The following is an 18,972-nucleotide window of genomic DNA, read 5'->3' on the forward strand; positions in this document are numbered from 1 at the left end:
TTCTCTATTTTGTCGTCACCTATATTAATCACAGGGCAGCCCCCGATCTGGAAGACATGGTCTAGTGTGGCGCCCTGGCCTAGCCAGGTCGTCACAGATAACACACAAACACCCCACCCCCACTAGACAGGGACACCAGCCAAACACAAAACCCTTGTTGCCTCCCTCCAGTGTCTGATGTCCACACCAGGTGGGGCGGAGTCAAGCGGTTGGCCCCACCCACCGAGGAGTTCACAGGCCTGGAGGCGGGAAAAGTGACAGATCAGTGTAGGAGTTTGAAGTGAGCACTTGGGTGTCTGGGTAGTGGCCCAGGCACTGACAGCAAGGTTGGCAGACGGTGGTGGCCGTCTGCAGGAGTGGTGGATTGACGCGGAACCGTAGAACCGGGGACGGGCGACGGCCCGCCGGTACCGACCGGGGTGGAGCGAAGTGAAGCCAGCACACACAGGCAGGGCCATCGGACCCCAACCAGGCTTGGAGCCACCGACAATAGTCAGATCCGAATGTGACTGGAACTCCAGGGGTTTCACAACAGCAAAAGTCCCGATTGAAGGCAACCGCCCACACCGTGAGGGTATACAGCTACCGCCTAAGGCTAGAGACCCAAGGGCCAGCGCCTGCGGGCAAACGGGCTCCTCCGGTACCCATACACCGGGGAGCAGACTACCGTTGGGAATCCATAGTAGTCAGAAGGAAGAACATCAAGGTGCAGGGAAAGACAGCCGCCATCACCTGTCCGGGGAGAGACACTGCAGCCGGCTGCGGGACCCGTCCATCCAGCCGTTTGGTTTACGAGGACTTTGTACCTTTCTTGCTGAGTGAGTACACCCGTGCCATTCGGCACCGCGCCGCGCTGTCCCTGCGACCCTGCACCTCACCAACCCTGCCTTCCCGTCACCACATCACCGGGCCCCGTGACCACCGACCCCTACCCACAGAGGGGGAAAACAACATCCCAGCTGCTTCCTACCATCTCTCCCGGGATCCCCGTCACCAGCAGCGGTGGTGCCTATCTTCACCACGACCCGTGGGTGGCGTCATGGACTAAATCCCCCAAACCAACCACCCCTTTCACTCACGGGCGAGGAGCGCCGCTCGAGTCCCCGAATCCGGCCCACTGCTCGAGCCACCGAGCAGCGCTGGACCCGAGCGTTAGCGAGCGCGCGGCGGCGTCCTCCCCGCTCGCGACACTAGCTTTGTATCACATGGTCAGTTGTGCAGCCGCTACTGCAAGAGAAATGTTTCACACGGCTTATTCAGGAGCTTAGCTAGTAACGGGGGGGCTGCATGGAGAAATGTAAAAACAATATGTGAAGTCCATTCATACTCCTTTCGTTGCAAAGTAAAGGCTTGTCATGATTCCTCTGTGCAGAGCATCTTGCACATTAGGAGATGTTCTGCTGCGTTTTCCTGGACTATTGAGCTGGCAGTGACAGGATTCCTCTGTGCAGAGTATTTTGCACACTAGGAGATGCTCTGCTACGCTTTCCTGAGCTACCGAGCTGGCAGGTTGATTGACAGCGTAGGATTCCATGCTGGTTCTGGGAGGGGCTGATTACTCACGTGTTCTATCTTCCTGGTAATTGCTCTGCATCTATATGGAGCATGCTCGCCCAGAACCTTGCCAGTCGTATATTCTGGTTCTGTAGTTGTGCTGTTGGCCTTGTGTTCTGATCTTTTTTTCTTGACCACGGACCATTGTTTGACTCTTCTCTGGCTGCAGTCTGTTCTTGTCGTGACCTCCTGGCTTTTGACCTCGGACCGTTACCTGACCACGTCTCAGTTTTCTCCCTGAATCTATTACGTGCCCTCCTGGAATTCTGACACCTGGATTGTGACCTGACTATGCTTCTATGTACTGCCTTTATCCATACGTGTCCTCCTGTTACCAGTCTCCAGCTTGCCTGACTACTCTTCCATCTGTACTATCCGTAAGTAGTGACTTGCATTACAAGGCTCATATCCTCGGGAACGGGTGACGGATCTAGCCTGAAATAGAGGACTATGTAAAACGTTCAACCAGAGGAAGTGACGGGACCCAGGATACCAAATGTTGTGTACAAACAGGCCCTATCCGTGTCAATAATGGTCACAAACGATCTTTACAAAAATTAATCCACTCACATTTTTATACATATTTATTTTTGCAGGGTATAAAATATTATAATGCTAAAAAAGACACCCAGCAATTACTCATTATACAGTCTTTGCAAAGATTAATACTGGGCGTATTTATAAGTATTATATTATTCTTAATATTTATTACTATTCAACATTTAAAACCTTTGAAAATTACATTGGAGTTTTATAAAAACAGTCTAATAAACAATTAACCTTCAGCGCCTCCGCAGGGCAAATGAGGCATAACACATTTCTCAGAATGTTGATGTGATGGACTGTTGATGGTGGACTGATGGTGAACTGTTGATGGTGGACTGGGTCCTCCAGTGAGAGATACTGACGTAAACTTGCTCCAAAATATCGGATAACAGAGTAAAGATCTGGCCATAGACATGAGACTTATATGGGATCAATTAGATATTCAAGGCAATTGTATTAGGAGTAATTTTGCAAGATAACCACCAGCAGATGGATCAAGCAGCTGCTCATCTCCAACTGTCACAGTTTCCGGGTATGACAAAAGTGACACGTGCGTTCCGATCTACAGGAAACCTGATGCACCACAAAAATGTAACAAACAGTACCACAAGTCAGGGGGATCACAGGGGACACAATAACAACGGTCGGCCCTAGCGCTAGTGAGAGGGGTAGATGGGACACCTCCTATCCTCACCTGCAGCTGTCCCTGCTCTCCTAGCCAGTCCCTATACTGTTTCCTCAACTGTCGCTGAGCAGGATACCTGAAGCCCTGAGAAACCCTGTAGTTGCCCTGGCTAGTGTGTTGGCAGGTGAGGGACACTAACCCCACCGCTGCACTAATATGACACAAGTAAAGGTAAGACAAACAGGAAAACAGCAACGAAAAAGGATAAAGTCTGACTTTTGGAACACTCCTTCACAGGACCTTCCACCAAGGCGGCCAGAATACAATGGATTTGTATCTTCAGCAGGGATTGCTGGGAAACACCACTACTTAAACCAACAGGGGTGTGGGTACAAAGCAGCTGCAGCTGAAATGCTCTGCAGGCAAAAAAACTGACATTAACTCCTTAGGCACCAAAAGAAATGAAACTACATTTAATATAGAGCCTTAGATGGTAATGAGTGACTCAAGTCCTGAACTTGTCACTAGTTTCTAAAGACAGAAAATGACCGTGACACCAACCTTGCATAGCAATGAGCACGTAAATGTTGTAAACCATCCATAAAGTCTTCTATATATCTATGGCCAACATACTTGAGGTAGAGAATGAACTACAGTACAGGTGTGTATGTAAAAGTTATATAGTGTATGTGCAATATTGTGCTAATAATAAAAGGTTATATTACAACTGTAAGGCCAGTTTCACACTGACGACTTTCCCTGTCTGAATAAAGACTGCGCTGTCCGGACTGGCCGTGGGTCTCCTGACTCAGACTTAAGGGTGCTTTACACACTGCAACATCACTAGCGATGTCGTGCGCGTTAGCACCCGCCCCGTCGTTCGTGCGACATTTGGTGATCGCTGCCGTAGCGAACATTATCGCTACGGCAGCGTCACACGCACATACCTATTCAGCAACGTCGCTGTGACCGCCGAACAATCCCTCCTTCAAGGTGGAGATGCGTTCGAGGTCACAGCGGCGTCACTAAGCGGCCCAATAGCAGAGGAGGGGCGGAGATGAGCGGCCGGAACATGCCGCCCACCTCCTTCCTTCCTCATTGCCAGTGGACGCAGGTAAGGAGATGTTCGTCGTTCCTGCGGCGTCTCACACATACCGATGTGTGACGCCGTAGGAACTACGAAAAACCAGCAGCATGCACCACCAACGATATTATGAAAAGGAGCGACGTGTCAACGATCGGTGATTTTTGACGCTTTTGCAATCGTTGATCGTTGCTCCTTGGTGTCACACGCTGCGATATCGCTAACGACGCCGGATGTGCATCACTAACAACGTGACCCCGACGATATATTGTTAGCGATGTCGCAGCGTGTAAAAGCACCATTTAGCCTTCTTTTTTAAAAAGGAAAACCACACATGTTCACGGATTGCACAGATACAGCCGCTCCATTATTCCCTTAAAGAGTAATTTTAAGAACATTTTTTATTTTAAACTGGGCGACTTTCTACACTAAGATATGCGCATTTGAAGTTTAGTGCCCAGTAAGAAAAATTCAGCTTCAACTAAGGGGGTGTTAACATAGATTTTTCTCTGAGGGCGTTTCCTTTTTCCCCTCTATGATGCTGCCCAGTGATAAGATGGAAGTGTCATATAGGTGGGAAAAAAAGCAAACGCCCACAGAGAATGTCAAAACAGACATTTTCAGTGTGATCTGATGAGACTTGACCACGGTGAGAAATTTTTACACCCGTCACTTCTTGTCATTAAACCTGGAGGGCGAGGAGGAGATCTGCACTGGAACAGGGAAGATTATCACCGCGCCGGAGCAGTTCAGAGCATCGGAGCACTGCAGCAGTGAAGATCGACAGAGTGCTAGAGCTGTGAGAGCATCGGAGTGCTGGAGTACCGAAGATCATCGGAGCGCCGGAGCACCGAAGATCATCGGAGCGCCGGAGCACCGAAGATCATCGGAGCGTCGGAGCATTGAAGATCATCGGACCACAGGAACACTGAAGATCATCAGAGCACTGGAGCTCTGAAGATCATTGGAGCGCCGGAGCTATGAAGATCTTTGGAGCGCCGGAGCTATGAAGATCTTTGGAGCGCCGGAGCTATGAAGATCTTTGGAGCGCCGGAGCTATGAAGATATTTGGAGCGCCGGAGCTATGAAGATCTTTGGAGCGCCGGAGCTATGAAGATATTTGGAGCGCCGGAGCTATGAAGATATTTGGAGCGCCGGAGCTATGAAGATCTTTGGAGCGCCGGAGCTATGAAAATCTTTGGAACTCTAGAGCTGTGAAAATAATCTGAGGACTGGAGCAGGGAGGAGCATCGGAGCCCCGGAGCAGGGAAGAGCATCAGAACGCCGATCACTGAAGATTATCGGAGCACCAGAGCAGGGAAGAGCATCGAAGATCTGGAGCAGGGAAGATCATCAGAACGCTGGAGCAGGGAAGAGCATCAGAACGCTGGAGCAGGGAAGAGCATCGGACAGCTGGAGCAGGGAAGATAATCAGAACGCTGGAGCAGGGAAGTGTACCGCCCTGAGAGGGGCCGGCTGCTTTCTCCGCTTGCTCGGGCCGAGCCGCTCGAGGTCCGGGCTCGGGTTGTCGGTGGCACGAGCGCCTCCGGTCCGGGGGCCACGTCACTCTTGTTAAGCGGGAGTAGGCGGTAGGAGGATGGTGGTCATGTAACGGGTCGTGACGCCACCCACGGGTCGTGGTGACGGGAGAAGCACCACCGCTGCGGCTAAAGTGATGGCGGGCCGCAGCCGAGATGTTAGCCCCTCCGTAAGTAGGAGCGGTGTGTCCCGGGGCCCGGTGGGGGACTGGCAGGTTTGGTGGTTGTTGTAGTCGGGGTGCAGGGCGCCGTGCCGCGGTGTAGTGTGTCGTGCCCAGATGGCACTGGTGTACTCATGATTAATTCACACTTAGTCACTGGTAAACCAAAGTTCGGTAGTGGTCGGTCCCCGCGGCCGGCTGCTGATGTCCCCTGTGGGGTTGATGGTGGCCCCTTTTCCCGTACACCTCTGGATGTTTGTGTTTCGGCCCCCCTGCCTAAGCAGTGGTAGCCCGCTCCCCGGCGTTGACCTACCGGAGGAGCCCTCGGTTGCCCGCAGGCGCTGGCCTGTCGGGTGTTTGGCCATTGGCGGTGGCGCTCAGCCGGTCTCGGTGGGCTTTTGCCTTTTTTCAGGACTTTGGTTGTGGATGAACCCCTGAGGTCCGGCCAGCAATCAGTCAATTTGCCTATACTCAGTGGCTTCTAAGCTAGGACGGGGTCTGAGTACCCTTCTGTTGGTGCTCCGGTACATGTTTGACTCCCCGGTTCGGGACCGGCGGGCTCCAACCCAAGCCCTCCCCGTACAGTTCCGCCGGTTGCTGTACCAGTACTCCTGCAGATGGCCACCACCGCCTGCCTGCCTGACGTTTTCCAAGGGGGCTCAGGCTCCTTCCCGGCTCCCTGACAGTCTCTCTCCTTTTTCACCTCCTGTCACTGTCAACTCTAAACTTTCTCTGTTTGAACTTCCTGCCCCAGGACAGTAGTCTCCTTGGTGGGCGTGTCTTTCTGCCTGACTCCGCCCACCTGGTGTGCTCTACTTGCCCTGGGGGAGGCATCAGGTCTCCCTTTCGGGTGACATGTGTGTGACCTCACAGGGGATGGGGGTGTGTGTGTATGTGGCTGGTGTAATTACCTGTGACCCCTGGGGTCCAGGGCATCACAGAAGAGCATCAGAACGCTGGAGCAGGGAAGAGCATCGGAGCGCTGGAGCAGGGAATAGCATCGGAGATCTGGAGCACTGAAGATCATCGGAGCACCAGAGCACTGAAAATCATCGGGCCACCAAAGCAGGGAAGATCATCAGAGCACCAGAGCAGTGAAGAACATCAGAGTAGCAGAGCAGGGAAGATCATCAGAGCGCCAGAGCAGTAAAGAAGATCAGAGTAGCAGAGCAGGGAAGATCATCAGAGCACCAGAGCAGTGAAGAGGATTGGATCGCCGGAGCACTGAAGATCATCATGGGAGCAGTGTTTGCCATAAACAACACTCTAGACCTACTGTAGGTATTGGGAAATCAGTAGAGAGATGGTCTGCCCTAATAAATAATTAGATATTTTTATTGTACAGGTTATATGGTGTAAAGCATTATTATCAAACTTGAGAGTGTTATAATGGCAGTTTGTTTAATAGACTGTTCCTTAGGCCCAATCGCAAACCTAGAGACTGCGATTCTGCTGTGGCGAGCCGGACAAGTGACTGAGGGAGTGATCTCCCTCAGTCACTCTCTTTACATTCAGCTGTTGCTATTGAGGTTCTGCAAACACTGACAGTGCTCAAGTCCCTCTAATATATTTCTGCTAGCACTGGGAATTCTGAGTCAATGGCTTATCATATCCTAATTGGAAAGCGCCATGTCCATTAAGAATGAAAAGCCAGTGAGCTGATAGAATGTGGTTAAAGCAAATTGATTGGGCTGCAATACCACACACAACCTATGTACCAATGTGGCGCTCTTTTGGGGATTTTTAGAATAAAATCAGCCATGTTTTTATATTCCCTTTAAATAGCTATTAAATTAGAGTAGGAAGATAAATGCTCACCAGATACCCTAGAAATGCAAAAAACTATCTAATACATGTTTTATTCAACTGCAGGAATGCTCTGCTGCTCACCATAGATCTCGCCTATGGGATCCATCAATGGTTTGATGTCTATGGGCACAGACTGTTGGGTTTCTCAATGTAACGCCTGCCTGGATCCACAGACTCAGACGGGCTGTAATGGACAGGTTAGAGGGAAGCCACTCGCCCAGCAGGACCGCTAGAACCCTGAAACCCTTTAACCCTTATACAGGGATTTGGTATTACACAGGGCCCAAGGACATCACTACCTGTGGAAGGCTGCAGTCCGGAGAGTAGTCGTCAGGCAGGGTCAAACCAGGAAATGCAGAACAGGCACAGAATCAGCAGGCAAGGACGTAGTCAGGAAACAAAGCAGAGGTCAAATCTGGATTGGGCAGTGAGGTACACAAACGACAGGCAGAAGGGTAGTCAAAACACAAGCAAGGTCAGCACACAGGAATCAAAATACAAACAGCACAGGAACCAGGAATACAAACTATCTCTGGCAGTGGTCACATGACAGGAGGGGGAATAAGAAGGGTGTGGTGTCTTCCCATTGGCTGCAGGTGAATGATGGCAACTTCAGCTGCAAGACACATGCCACCTACAGTCAGCCAGTGGTACTACTGCAGGTTCCAGGGAAACCCAGCCTAGTGGATGAGCGGAGCCTGTGCTCAGCAGAGCCATGGGCACCGACTCCTCTCCCATCACCAGCACTATCCATGGTGGGAACATGGCATTGCCTGGTGATCGGAGCAGAAGTCGCAGGAGCGGACTCCGGTGGGGACATGACACTCAGCCTTTGATTATTAGCTGTCTCTTGAGATAAGCAGTGCCAGACATGCGGGGAAGCTGCTTATCCCCTCCTATTGCAACAATTGCCAGTCATTGTGGAAATGGCAGTGTACCGCCAGCATTATCAATCTATTTCCAACTCTAAATCACAGGATTATCCAGATGCAACCATTGAAATACTCAATATTTGCTCAGAGGTCTCCTACATGCATGCACCTCCATCACATGTAGGAGTGATTGTGGTTGCTTTGAGTCCTTGGTTTTTATCATTCGTTGTTTAGTCTAAATTCCAGACAACTTGTAGATCACAATCCGACATCTTCTCCTTATAGATCTTATCAAACCGCTCATTCTGCTCATTCGTCAGGTGGTTTTTCCAATCTCCAACTACCCCTATAAGCCAAGAAAAAAACAAAGTACAGTCAAGAAACTGAACAGAAACTGTCCAACTAGTACACCGACAGTCTGAACTTACATATCATGCCTCGGATTTGATGGCAGCCTCCTGTGCTGTGGTCTGTTTCCCTCTCCACTGAGCCACAGTAAAGTTTGTGATGGTTCTGAACACTTTGTTTGTGTGTTCATTGCCTTTCTGCCAACAAGTGTTTCCAATACTGTAATTCAGTCTGCCCTATAATCCAGCGGGTGTAACTATTTAAAGCTTCCCCGAGCTTCCATTTCCCACTGGTGATATGTGTAAAGTGGACCCTGTTTGGAATTACAGCCTGTCTGCCTAGTGTTTCTCCTGGCAGATTATTACTTTTGGTTTACCTTATTTATACTCTTCAGCTTCCCCCGGATTTTTAAGTGTGTACATGAGACCCTTGATGGCTGCATAGGAAGCAAAGGCCAGAGTAGTCATCTGAATCATCCAGTTAGGGTTGTTTCAGTCTGCGCAGGGACTGTGCAGCTGGGACTTCTAATTTGTACAAGAACCGGGGCGGGTATAGCAGTTTTACGTTAGGCTATTTTCCACTTGTGGGCATAACACTACACAAAGCTATTTCTCCTCGTAAGCACTACAAGTTCCAGCAAATATGTGTCCAATATTCTTGCAATCCTTATCTTTGTGCCAGTGATGAAGATAGGGGCAAGAATGAATGACAAAGATCAAGGCATGTTTTCTATTTTTCACGCTTCTATTCGCACTCAAAGTTGGCAAAGAAATGAGCAAATTCCTTTTCAGCGCCACCCCCTGAATGAGGACAACAAAGGAATTACACAACCTCATTCACTTAATTGAGTTGGTTTGTCAAGTCCACACACCTGGCATATCCAGTCAGTGGTGGGGAAACCATTAATGAGGATACCCACCTTTCCTCATGAACTTGCTCTGCTCGTGGTCCAGAATCTCCCGGGGTATAAGTGTATAATTCACCATTACATTCTGACTCATGACGGCGAACGTGCAGTGTTGTTCCACCTTATCTACCTCCTCGGAGTACATGGGACAACCAAGGAAACCACACAGCTTCTTTATTGATCTTCTTAAATCCTAAGAACATATAAGACAAAATGGTCATGTTTTTAGGGGTTTATTTCAAACAAAACTGCACTTTCCACTTGTCGGAGGAGCCAATGTCCCTATGACAACCCTTCCTGTTTTGACCCAGCCTCAATCTTACAATTGCCCATGAATAGCTGCATTGAGAAAGTAGATATCAATGTAAATGGTTAAGTAGATCTATGACAACTCTGAAATACCAAGGATGAGGGAAGAAGTTTTATCATAGGGATATAACCAGTAAAGTTTTTCTCTCTCATGTGGCTTTGATTGCAATTAAAGGGGCTCTCCATAATCACGCCACACTTGCCCATGATATTGCAGCTCAATTCCATGAACAAAGCAGAACTGCTACACCACCTGTGGACAGGTGTGGAGCTGTTTTTAGAAGAATACATGTTTTTCTAATCTTGTGCAACCCCTTTAAGAAAATTGTAATATTCTTAAGGAGGACCTGTCACTTTCCATAAATATGTAATATTCTTAAGGAGGATCTGTCACTTTCCAGAAATATTAATATTCTTAAGGAGGACCTGTCACTTTCCAGAAATATGTAATATTCTTAAGGAGGACCTGTCACTTACCATAAATATGTAATATTCTTAAGGAGGATCTGTCACTTTCCAGAAATATTAATATTCTTAAGGAGGACCTGTCACTTTCCATAAATATGTAATATTCTTAAGGAGGACCTGTCACTTTCCATAAATATGTAATATTCTTAAGGAGGACCTGTCACTTTCCAGAAATATGTAATATTCTTAAGGAGGACCTGTCACTTTCCAGAAATATTAATATTCTTAAGGAGGACCTGTCACTTTCCAGAAATATTAATATTCTTAAGGAGGACCTGTCACTTTCCAGAAATATGTAATATTCTTAAGGAGGACCTGTCACTTTCTAGAAATATGTAATATTCTTAAGGAGGACCTGTCACTTTCCAGAAATATGTAATATTCTTAAGGAGGATCTGTCACTTTCCAGAAATATGTAATATTCTTAAGGAGGATCTGTCACTTTCCAGAAATATGTAATATTCTTAAGGAGGACCTGTCACTTTCCAGAAATATGTAATATTCTTAAGGAGGACCTGTCACTTTCCAAAAATATGTAATATTCTTAAGGAGGACCTGTCACTTTCCAGAAATATGTAATATTCTTAAGGAGGGCCTGTCACTTTCCAGAAATATTAATATTCTTAAGGAGGACCTGTCACTTTCCAGAAATATTAATATTCTTAAGGAGGATCTGTCACTTTCCAGAAATATTAATATTCTTAAGGAGGATCTGTCACTTTACAGAAATATGTAATATTCTTAAGGAGGACCTGTCACTTTCCAGAAATATGTAATATTCTTAAGGAGGACCTGTCACTTTCCAGAAATATGTAATATTCTTAAGGAGGACCTGTCACTTTCCAGAAATATGTAATATTTTTTTACCTAGTATAAATGCCGCTGTTCTCCTGAATACGGCGTTGTATTTCTTTTGTCCCTACTCCTCTCCGTTCCTGAGATATGGCCCCTTCTTCCCTTCTTATAAATCTAGTCTTTTAAACAAGTGGGTGTGGACCTAAAGAATATTAACATAGCACAGCATTGCAGAACACGCCCACTTGGCTAAAAGACTAGATTTATGTACAGAGAAGAGTGGGCCATATCTCTGGAAAGGAAAATAGCAGGAAGAAAAGAAAAATATCGCCGGATTCGGAAGAACAGCGGAATTTACACCAGGTAAAAATATTACATATTTATTGTTTAAGACACAAGAAAGATGCTTCTTTTAAAGAGCCATTATAGAGCCATGTATAGAGAAGAGCTGGGTGAATTTGGTAAAGATATAAGCCACATACCAGAGGGGTCACCTACCTGTTTCATATCTTCATATGCGATATAAAATATGTCCAGGTTCTTTTTTTGACTGTACCAGCCTTTTACATGGTCAAACCATGAGCCATAATACACTGAAATATACAAAAGACACTATAAATGGAGAAACAGCAAACCATGTGTCATGCAATGTTCCAAATTCATTAGGTATCACAGCGGCATCAGGCTCTGTTCACACTGCGGAGTCTGACAAACAACCTGATGTCTCCTAGTTGTTCAGCCAGAGCCGGGCATCGGCTGTTTCATGTGCTCTGTTCCTCAGTTGTGCAGGAGTTAATTCCTGCTGACCTGGGGAACTCTGCTAGAAGCTCAGGTTGCTAATTACCAATCTCAGCCGTCTCCTTCCTATATGAGATTCTGGAACCTGGTATTTAGTGCCAATAATAGCTCAGCGTTGCTGCAGTGAATACTGGTCCCATTGTAGTGATCCAGAGCCTGGTGATCTGTTGTGTGCTTCTGTGTGGTGTGGACATATTCCTGTTAGTTTATTTCCTCCCCATGCTTTATTTCTTTTTTGACTCGTATTGTCTCTCCCCCGTGTCTGATTGCAGTGTGTATGTCTTTTGTTTTTTCCCCTGTCTGGGGTATTTGTGAGGTTTCCTTCTCTGGTCCCGGCCCTCTCCTGGGGTGGGGGAGAGGGAATGTTAGTTCAGGGTTCGGACAGGAGTTAGGGTCACGCTGGCAGTCCAGACCTGGCTACCATCAAGCCTACCTCTGGGATAAGGATAAGGGATAGTGTAGGGTCCTTAGTCTGAGGACCAAATTAGAGGTTGCTGCTCCAGTTTACCCCTACACGCCCGTGACATTATGGCTATCTGACATTATATCTCCCATCACAGAAAGTGACAGGGGCATGGGTTTGACTACCAGGACTGCTCCTGCTTCCGAGAATCAAAAGGTGTTGTGTACCCTCCATAGTTTAACCATGCACAATGGTGCTGACACGCTAGGTATGGGGAAGTACCAAGCGAACGGCGAAAGGTAATGGAAACCCTGTTCCTAGGGAAAGGGAAGATGGTGACTCCTGACCAAACATACTGCTGGTCCCTGAGCACCCTAGATAGGTTCCGCACCTATGCGCTGAGCCTGATACCTTACCCTAGGTGTCCCTAGTGCTGGTCCCTGGGGTCCCTCACCACCATAGATAGGTTCCGCACTTATGCGCTGAGCTGGATACCTGACCCTAAATATCCCTAGTGCTGGGCCCTAAATAGGGAATGGATGGGATGAACTCTTTGTTAATGTGAGGCAAATCCCGGGATATGAAGATGAATTATGACTCCAGTCATAATCCCTCATCACTCCCTGGCAGTGCCCCCTCCCTTCTTGTTCTCAGTGTTCCACTTACACCTCCATGGCCATGTCCTGTGATATGGAGATGAGGTGGTGTGGGGACAATGGACACAGGATGACTCCCTGCCGTGACCCTGTAGTGGGGGCTGCTAGCTAGTTAGCAAGGCTATGGAAATAGCCAGACAGAACGACTCCAGTAAAAAATGGTTCATATCTCGCAAGCCATATTTCCGATAAATATGGCAACCATAAAAATGGTGTCTCCGCATGCGGACGATGCCGGCACACCCTTTTTATGGGAGCAGGACATTGGGAAATGCCCCAGGCGTGATATCAGCCAATGGGGAACTGGCAGACAGGTCATGAGTCCCCTCGTTCTGTAGCTAAATTCATAACTGTCACAATGAGAGCATTGGCGTCCGCCTACGACGCTCCCAGGCAAAGTTATGGCCATATTCCATGTTGTGGATATTGTCCATAACTCAAGCCAGGGGTGGAGCAGTGCTCCCTCTGAGGTCACTAAGGTAGGAGGGGACCTGGATCTGCCCAGGTTGATAACCCTACTTCGGCCATTTTCCAGTGTTCTTTTCGCTGGGGGCACGTGTAGGAAACATCTGTGGGAAGGATCCTAGAAACCTGGGTACAGCGCCCCCCTGTGGCCAGACGCAACAAGGTAACTGCTGGAACTGTGTATGCCTGTTTGTAACCCATGCTTTGATTGTAACTGTACTCTGACATAACTGTATATTCTGTAGATTCCCTATTGTATATATTGTAGTTCTAGTGTGCTTTAGGCTGATTAAATTATATAATTAATCTTGGGCTGTTCTGTTATCTCGATCTTGAATCCCACGTCTGTGTGTTCGGCTAATAGTTACCGTAAATCGGTTGGTGGCAGCGAATTGTGCCAAGGATTATTGTGGGGAGGCCAGTGAGATTCGGGGAGATTTTATATATTCCGCCCGCGGAGGTCGGGGGAATATATACCTTACTCTCACCGGGGACCCTTCAATAATCGGCATAAGTAGTATAGCGGCCTCCTGGCTTATGGTCGGGCAATTCCATAATTGGCCTGACTATAAGAGGGGCGCTAGAGAGCGCGTCACGTGCTCTGTCTGTCGGTCGGGAGGTATAAAGGAGGGGTGACCCCCACTTGTTACCCCCCGATTGTGACGTACTGGTAGCCAGCGCGGGGGATTTCTGAGTGACCCCCCCGGTGGTTTGTGACATATTGGTGGCAAGCGGTGGGATCGAGATAATAGTGTGTGTGAGTGTGAGACCCATACTCCCAGACACTAAAGACTGCCTGCAGCAGCTGTGGCTGCTGGGGTCTTCAGACTAGCTCAACACTAGAGTGTCAGAGTGCAGATACTGTAAGGTGTGTGGAGGCATCAGGTGTCAGTTCTGTGTCAGTGACCAAAAGTCTGCAAGAATGGCTGATGGCACCAGGAGCAGAGCTATGCAACTGGCCAATGCTAAGGCAGGAGCCGAAGAGAGGGAGGACGGTGCTGTGGACAGCAATGAGGAGGTTGCCCACGAGTCCTCCAGGAGCTCGACGCCAGAAAACCGTTCTGCCGAGGACATTGCGCAACCTGGCACTGCTGGACAAGATGAGGAGGAGCTCACCCAAGGTTCCTCAACGAGCCAGATGCCAGCCCTCCGCTCTGAAAGGGACAGTGAATCACCAGGCTCCGCAGCGTGCCGCAGATCACCACGTGCCATTCCACCGAGCCTGGGAGGCTCGGATAGCCTTCTTCAAATGGCTATGGCCCTTCTCCAGGCTGGAGACCAGAAGGGCTACAAGGAACTCCTGGCAGAGCGCAGGGCAGAGCGGCACGCAGAGCGTGAGGCTGCGGAGCGAGAGCGGCAGGCAGCGCGTGAAGAGCGAGAGCGACAGGCAGACCGTGACTACCAGCTGCAGCTAGCTCAGCTCCGGCCCTCATCAGCCACATGTGACCTTCGAGACACCAAACTTCCAAAGGTCCGTGTTGAGGACTTCCCAGTGCTGGAGAAGGATGGAGACTTGGACTCTTTCTTGACTGCTTTTGAACGGACTTGCTTGCAGCACCATCTGGACAAGGACCAGTGGGCCAAATACCTGACCCCCCGTTTAAGGGGTAAGGCCCTGGATATCCTTGGGGACTTGCCTGCTGAGGCAGATCAGGGCTACGACACCATCAAGCGGGCCCTGATCCAACAGTACAACCTCACTCCGGAGTCCTACCGCAAGAAGTTCCGGACCCTGCAGAAGGGACCAAAGGACTCCTGGGCTGACCACCGGCGGGCACTTGCCCGAGCTGCCGACCACTGGACCCAAGGCCTGCAGCTTTCCACCGGACCAGAGATCCTGGACTTGGTCATCACGGAGCAACTCTTGTGGAACTGCCCTGAGGATCTCCGCCAGTTCATCCGAGACCAGAAGCCAAAGGGGTCCACGGCTACAGCTGCCCTTGCCGATGACTACACCAACAACCGGGCCCCTGAGGCCAGGAGAGCGGCCACCAGCAGCACCTGGAGAGGGGGTAAGATGAATTCTGCGACTGCCCCACCTGCCCCTAGACTGCAGGGGGTGTCCCCCTCAACTCCCCTCTCCAGGCCCGTGGCGGAACCAAGACGGTGCCACCAGTGCAACCTACCTGGACACTTCAAGGCCATGTGCCCTCAGCGTCCCAAGGCCCCGGCTCCGTCCCCGTCCCAAGGGCCGCCCAAGGTGTATTGTGTGGGTGGGGGTGGTGGTAGGTCCCTGGACAGCTTCCAACCTGTCACCGTCGGCCGGTCTGTGACCATAGGACTGCGAGACAGCGCCTCGGAGGTGACTCTGGTGCGGCCTGAGATGGTGTCCCCCCAAGACTTGATCCCTGGAAAAACCCTCGCTGTCTCCGGGATTGGAGGCATTGACCCGGCGCTGCCTGTTGCTGACATTTATGTGGACTGGGGCGCAGGGCGAGGGGTGAGGGAGGTGGGGGTAACTGATCGGATCCCCGCAAACGTGCTACTTGGGACAGATTTGGGGCAGATAACCTCCCAGTTTGGGCCCCAACCAAGGGCTGAACCTTCAGCCAGTACTGACATGACTCCTAACAATGTTAATGTGTATTCTATGAATGATGTGAGGGAGGAGGGAGTGAACTCTGATATTTCTGCTTGCATAGACACCATAGACACACACTCAGCTGCAGCTGTGACAGGGGAGGGGGTCAGAGAAAGGTGTGACAATGCCTCTACAAGTAACCAGCCTGTGAGCTGGGATCTGTTGCCCTCTGCAGGGATAAGCAGAGAGCAGGGTGCTGCAGGGGGAGGACCAGTGTGTGGGGTGGGGGCTACCACAGCAAATGTGGGGTCCCCAGAGATTTCACAGCGGGGTTCTGTTGCTGCAGGAGGGGAACAGGCAGGTGAGATTGGGGCCGGTCCAGGAGCGGAAGTGCTCCCAGGTAAGATCTCGGTGCATGGTTCCCCCACAACCGGGGTGTCAGGAAGCCAGGTAGGTCTGCCTGAACCGGCGACTTGGTCAGGAACGGAGGAGGAGCAGGCACGACCCACGGTCGCAGCGGCTGTGGCCGCTGTCACCCGCAGTGGGAGTGCTGGAAGCCAAGGGGCCTCCCGGAGGTCCGATAGCTCTTCCCCTTCTGACCAAGTGGCAGCCGAGTCAGGTGGAGGCCAGGACACAGGTCCCGGGGTACTGACTGAAGATGTGACAGTCTCGTCGATTCTGGCCACATCTAGTCAGGGGTTTCAGGCAGCGTTAGAAGCTGACGACAGCCTGAAAGCTCTTAAGGAGCAGGCGGCACAGCCTCCCTCGGACTCGGACCCGGAGCGAGTGGTCTGGGACCAAGGACGGCTGTACCGGGCCACGGTCCAGCAGGGTTCACCGGAGGCGTGGCCCAGGGACCGACAGTTGGTGGTACCCTATCCGTTCCGGACGGAGTTGTTGCGGATCGCACATGAGATTCCGATGGCCGGACACCTAGGGATCGCTAAGACCAAGGCCAGGTTAAACCAGCATTTCTACTGGCCAAAAATGGGGGCCGATGTGGCTGCCTACTGCCGTTCGTGTGAAACCTGTCAGAGAGTGGGGAAGGCGGGGCCACGCCCCAAAGCCCCACTAGTATCTCTGCCAATCATCGATGAGCCTTTCAGGAGGGTGGCTGTGGATCTGGTCGGCCCGCTGGCCATCCCCAGCAGCTCCGGGAAACGCTTCCTACTGACGGTAGTGGACTATGCCACCCGGTACCCAGAAGCAGTGGCCTTGTCGTCCATTCGGGCTGACAAGGTGGCCACCGCATTGCTGGAGATTTTCTCCCGAGTGGGTTTTCCCCAGGAAATGCTCACTGACCGGGGGACCCAATTCATGTCCCAGCTGATGGAGGCCCTCTGTAAGCAAGTCCAGGTGCGACATCTGGTGGCCAGCCCGTACCATCCACAGACTAATGGCCTGTGCGAGCGGTTCAATGGCACCTTAAAGCAGATGCTTAAGATGTTGGTCGACTCCCATGGGCGTGACTGGGAGCGGTATCTCCCACACCTGTTATTTGCTTACCGGGAGGTTCCACAGGCCTCAACAGGATTCTCACCGTTTGAGCTCCTGTACGGGCGACGTGTGCGGGGCCCCCTGGCTCTGGTGAAAGAGGCTTGGGAAGGGGATTTGGCCACCCCTGGAGTGTCGGTTATCGAGTATGTCATGCGCTTCCGGGACAAAATGCAGGCCTTGACGCAACTGGTACACGACAATATGGCTCAAGCCCAGGCCGATCAGAAGCGTTGGTACGACCAGAACGCTTGTGAGAGGACCTACCAAGTGGGTCAAAAGGTGTGGGTACTGGTCCCCGTACCACAGGACAAGCTTCAGGCAGCCTGGGAAGGCCCATACCTCGTGTACCAGCAGCTCAACCCTGTGACGTACCTGGTCACCCTGGACCCTGCCCGTGGAAGGCGGAAGCCCTTCCATGTGAACATGATGAAGGCACATCATGAGCGGGAGGCATGTGCGCTCCCCGTGTGCAACCTGCCCGAGGAGGGAGAAGCGGAAACCCTCTTGGATATGCTAGCCCAGGTTAGGGCAGGCGGATCCATGGAGGATGTGGAGGTTGGCCACCAGCTCTTGGAGGACCAACGGTCCCAGCTGTGGGCCACCCTCCTCCCCTTCCGGGGGTTGTTTACCAACCAGCCCGGAAGGACTGACTTGGCTGTCCATCACGTGGACACTGGGGATCATCCCCCGATCCGGCGTTCAGCATATCGGGTCTCCCTGGAGGTGCAGCAACACATGCGCCAGGAGATTGACGAGATGCTGAAGCTGGGGGTGATCCAGGCATCCAACAGCGCTTGGGCCTCGCCTGTAGTCCTCGTCCCTAAGAAGGACCGAACCACTCGGTTCTGCGTGGACTACAGGGGGCTCAATGCTGTCACGGTCGCCGATGCGTACCCAATGCCACGCATCGATGACCTGCTCGATCAGTTGGCCGGGGCTCAGTACCTGACCATCATGGATCTGAGCCGGGGATATTGGCAGATCCCCCTGACTCGCAAGGCCAGGGAACGCTCTGCCTTTATTACCCCATTTGGACTGTACGAGTCCACGGTGATGCCATTCGGGATGAGGAATGCCCCTGCCACTTTGCAGCGGATGGTCAACACCCTGCTCAAGGGACTTGAAGGGTACGTGGCCGCGTACCTGGATGACATTGCCGTCTTCAGTCCCACCTGGGAGGACCACCTAGAGCATCTAGCACAGGTGCTCAGGCGGATCCACCGGGCAGGTTTGACCATCAAGCCGGGAAAGTGTCAGCTGGCCATGAGCGAGGTCCAGTACCTCGGTCACCGGGTAGGTGGGAGAACACTGAAGCCCGAGCCTGAGAAAGTGGAAGCCATCGCATCCTGGCCCACCCCCAGGACCAAGAAGCAGGTGATGTCCTTCTTGGGGACCGCTGGGTACTATAGGAGGTTTGTTCCATGCTATAGTAGCCTGGCAAAGCCCTTGACGGACCTCACCAAGAAGAAGCTGCCCTCTGCAGTCGATTGGACAATGGACTGCGAGACAGCCTTCCGGGCCCTAAAGGACGCCCTGTCCAGCCCGCCCGTGCTACAGGCAGCCGACTTCACGCGGCCGTTTGTAGTACAGACCGACGCCAGTGACTTCGGCCTCGG

At 51.0% G+C, this 18,972-nt stretch overlaps 1 protein-coding gene across 1 annotated transcript in view; it reads right to left on the minus strand.

The window, feature by feature from the left end:
- Window positions 1–2,151: 2,151 nt before the first annotated feature.
- Window positions 2,152–18,972, minus strand: part of LOC142254719 (sulfotransferase 2B1-like) — a 38,856-nt gene continuing 22,035 nt past the window's right edge. The window contains exons 5-7 of the mRNA XM_075325964.1: window positions 11,515–11,609; window positions 9,457–9,637; window positions 2,152–8,535 (exon numbers count right to left, since the gene is read on the minus strand). Coding sequence (XP_075182079.1) covers window positions 8,420–8,535; window positions 9,457–9,637; window positions 11,515–11,609 — 392 coding nt within the window. The 3' untranslated portion in view covers window positions 2,152–8,419. The remainder of the gene's footprint in view (window positions 8,536–9,456; window positions 9,638–11,514; window positions 11,610–18,972) is intronic.

The sequence above is a fragment of the Anomaloglossus baeobatrachus genome, chromosome 10, assembly GCF_048569485.1.
Source record: "Anomaloglossus baeobatrachus isolate aAnoBae1 chromosome 10, aAnoBae1.hap1, whole genome shotgun sequence".
NCBI classification, from domain to species: Eukaryota; Metazoa; Chordata; class Amphibia; order Anura; family Aromobatidae; genus Anomaloglossus; species Anomaloglossus baeobatrachus.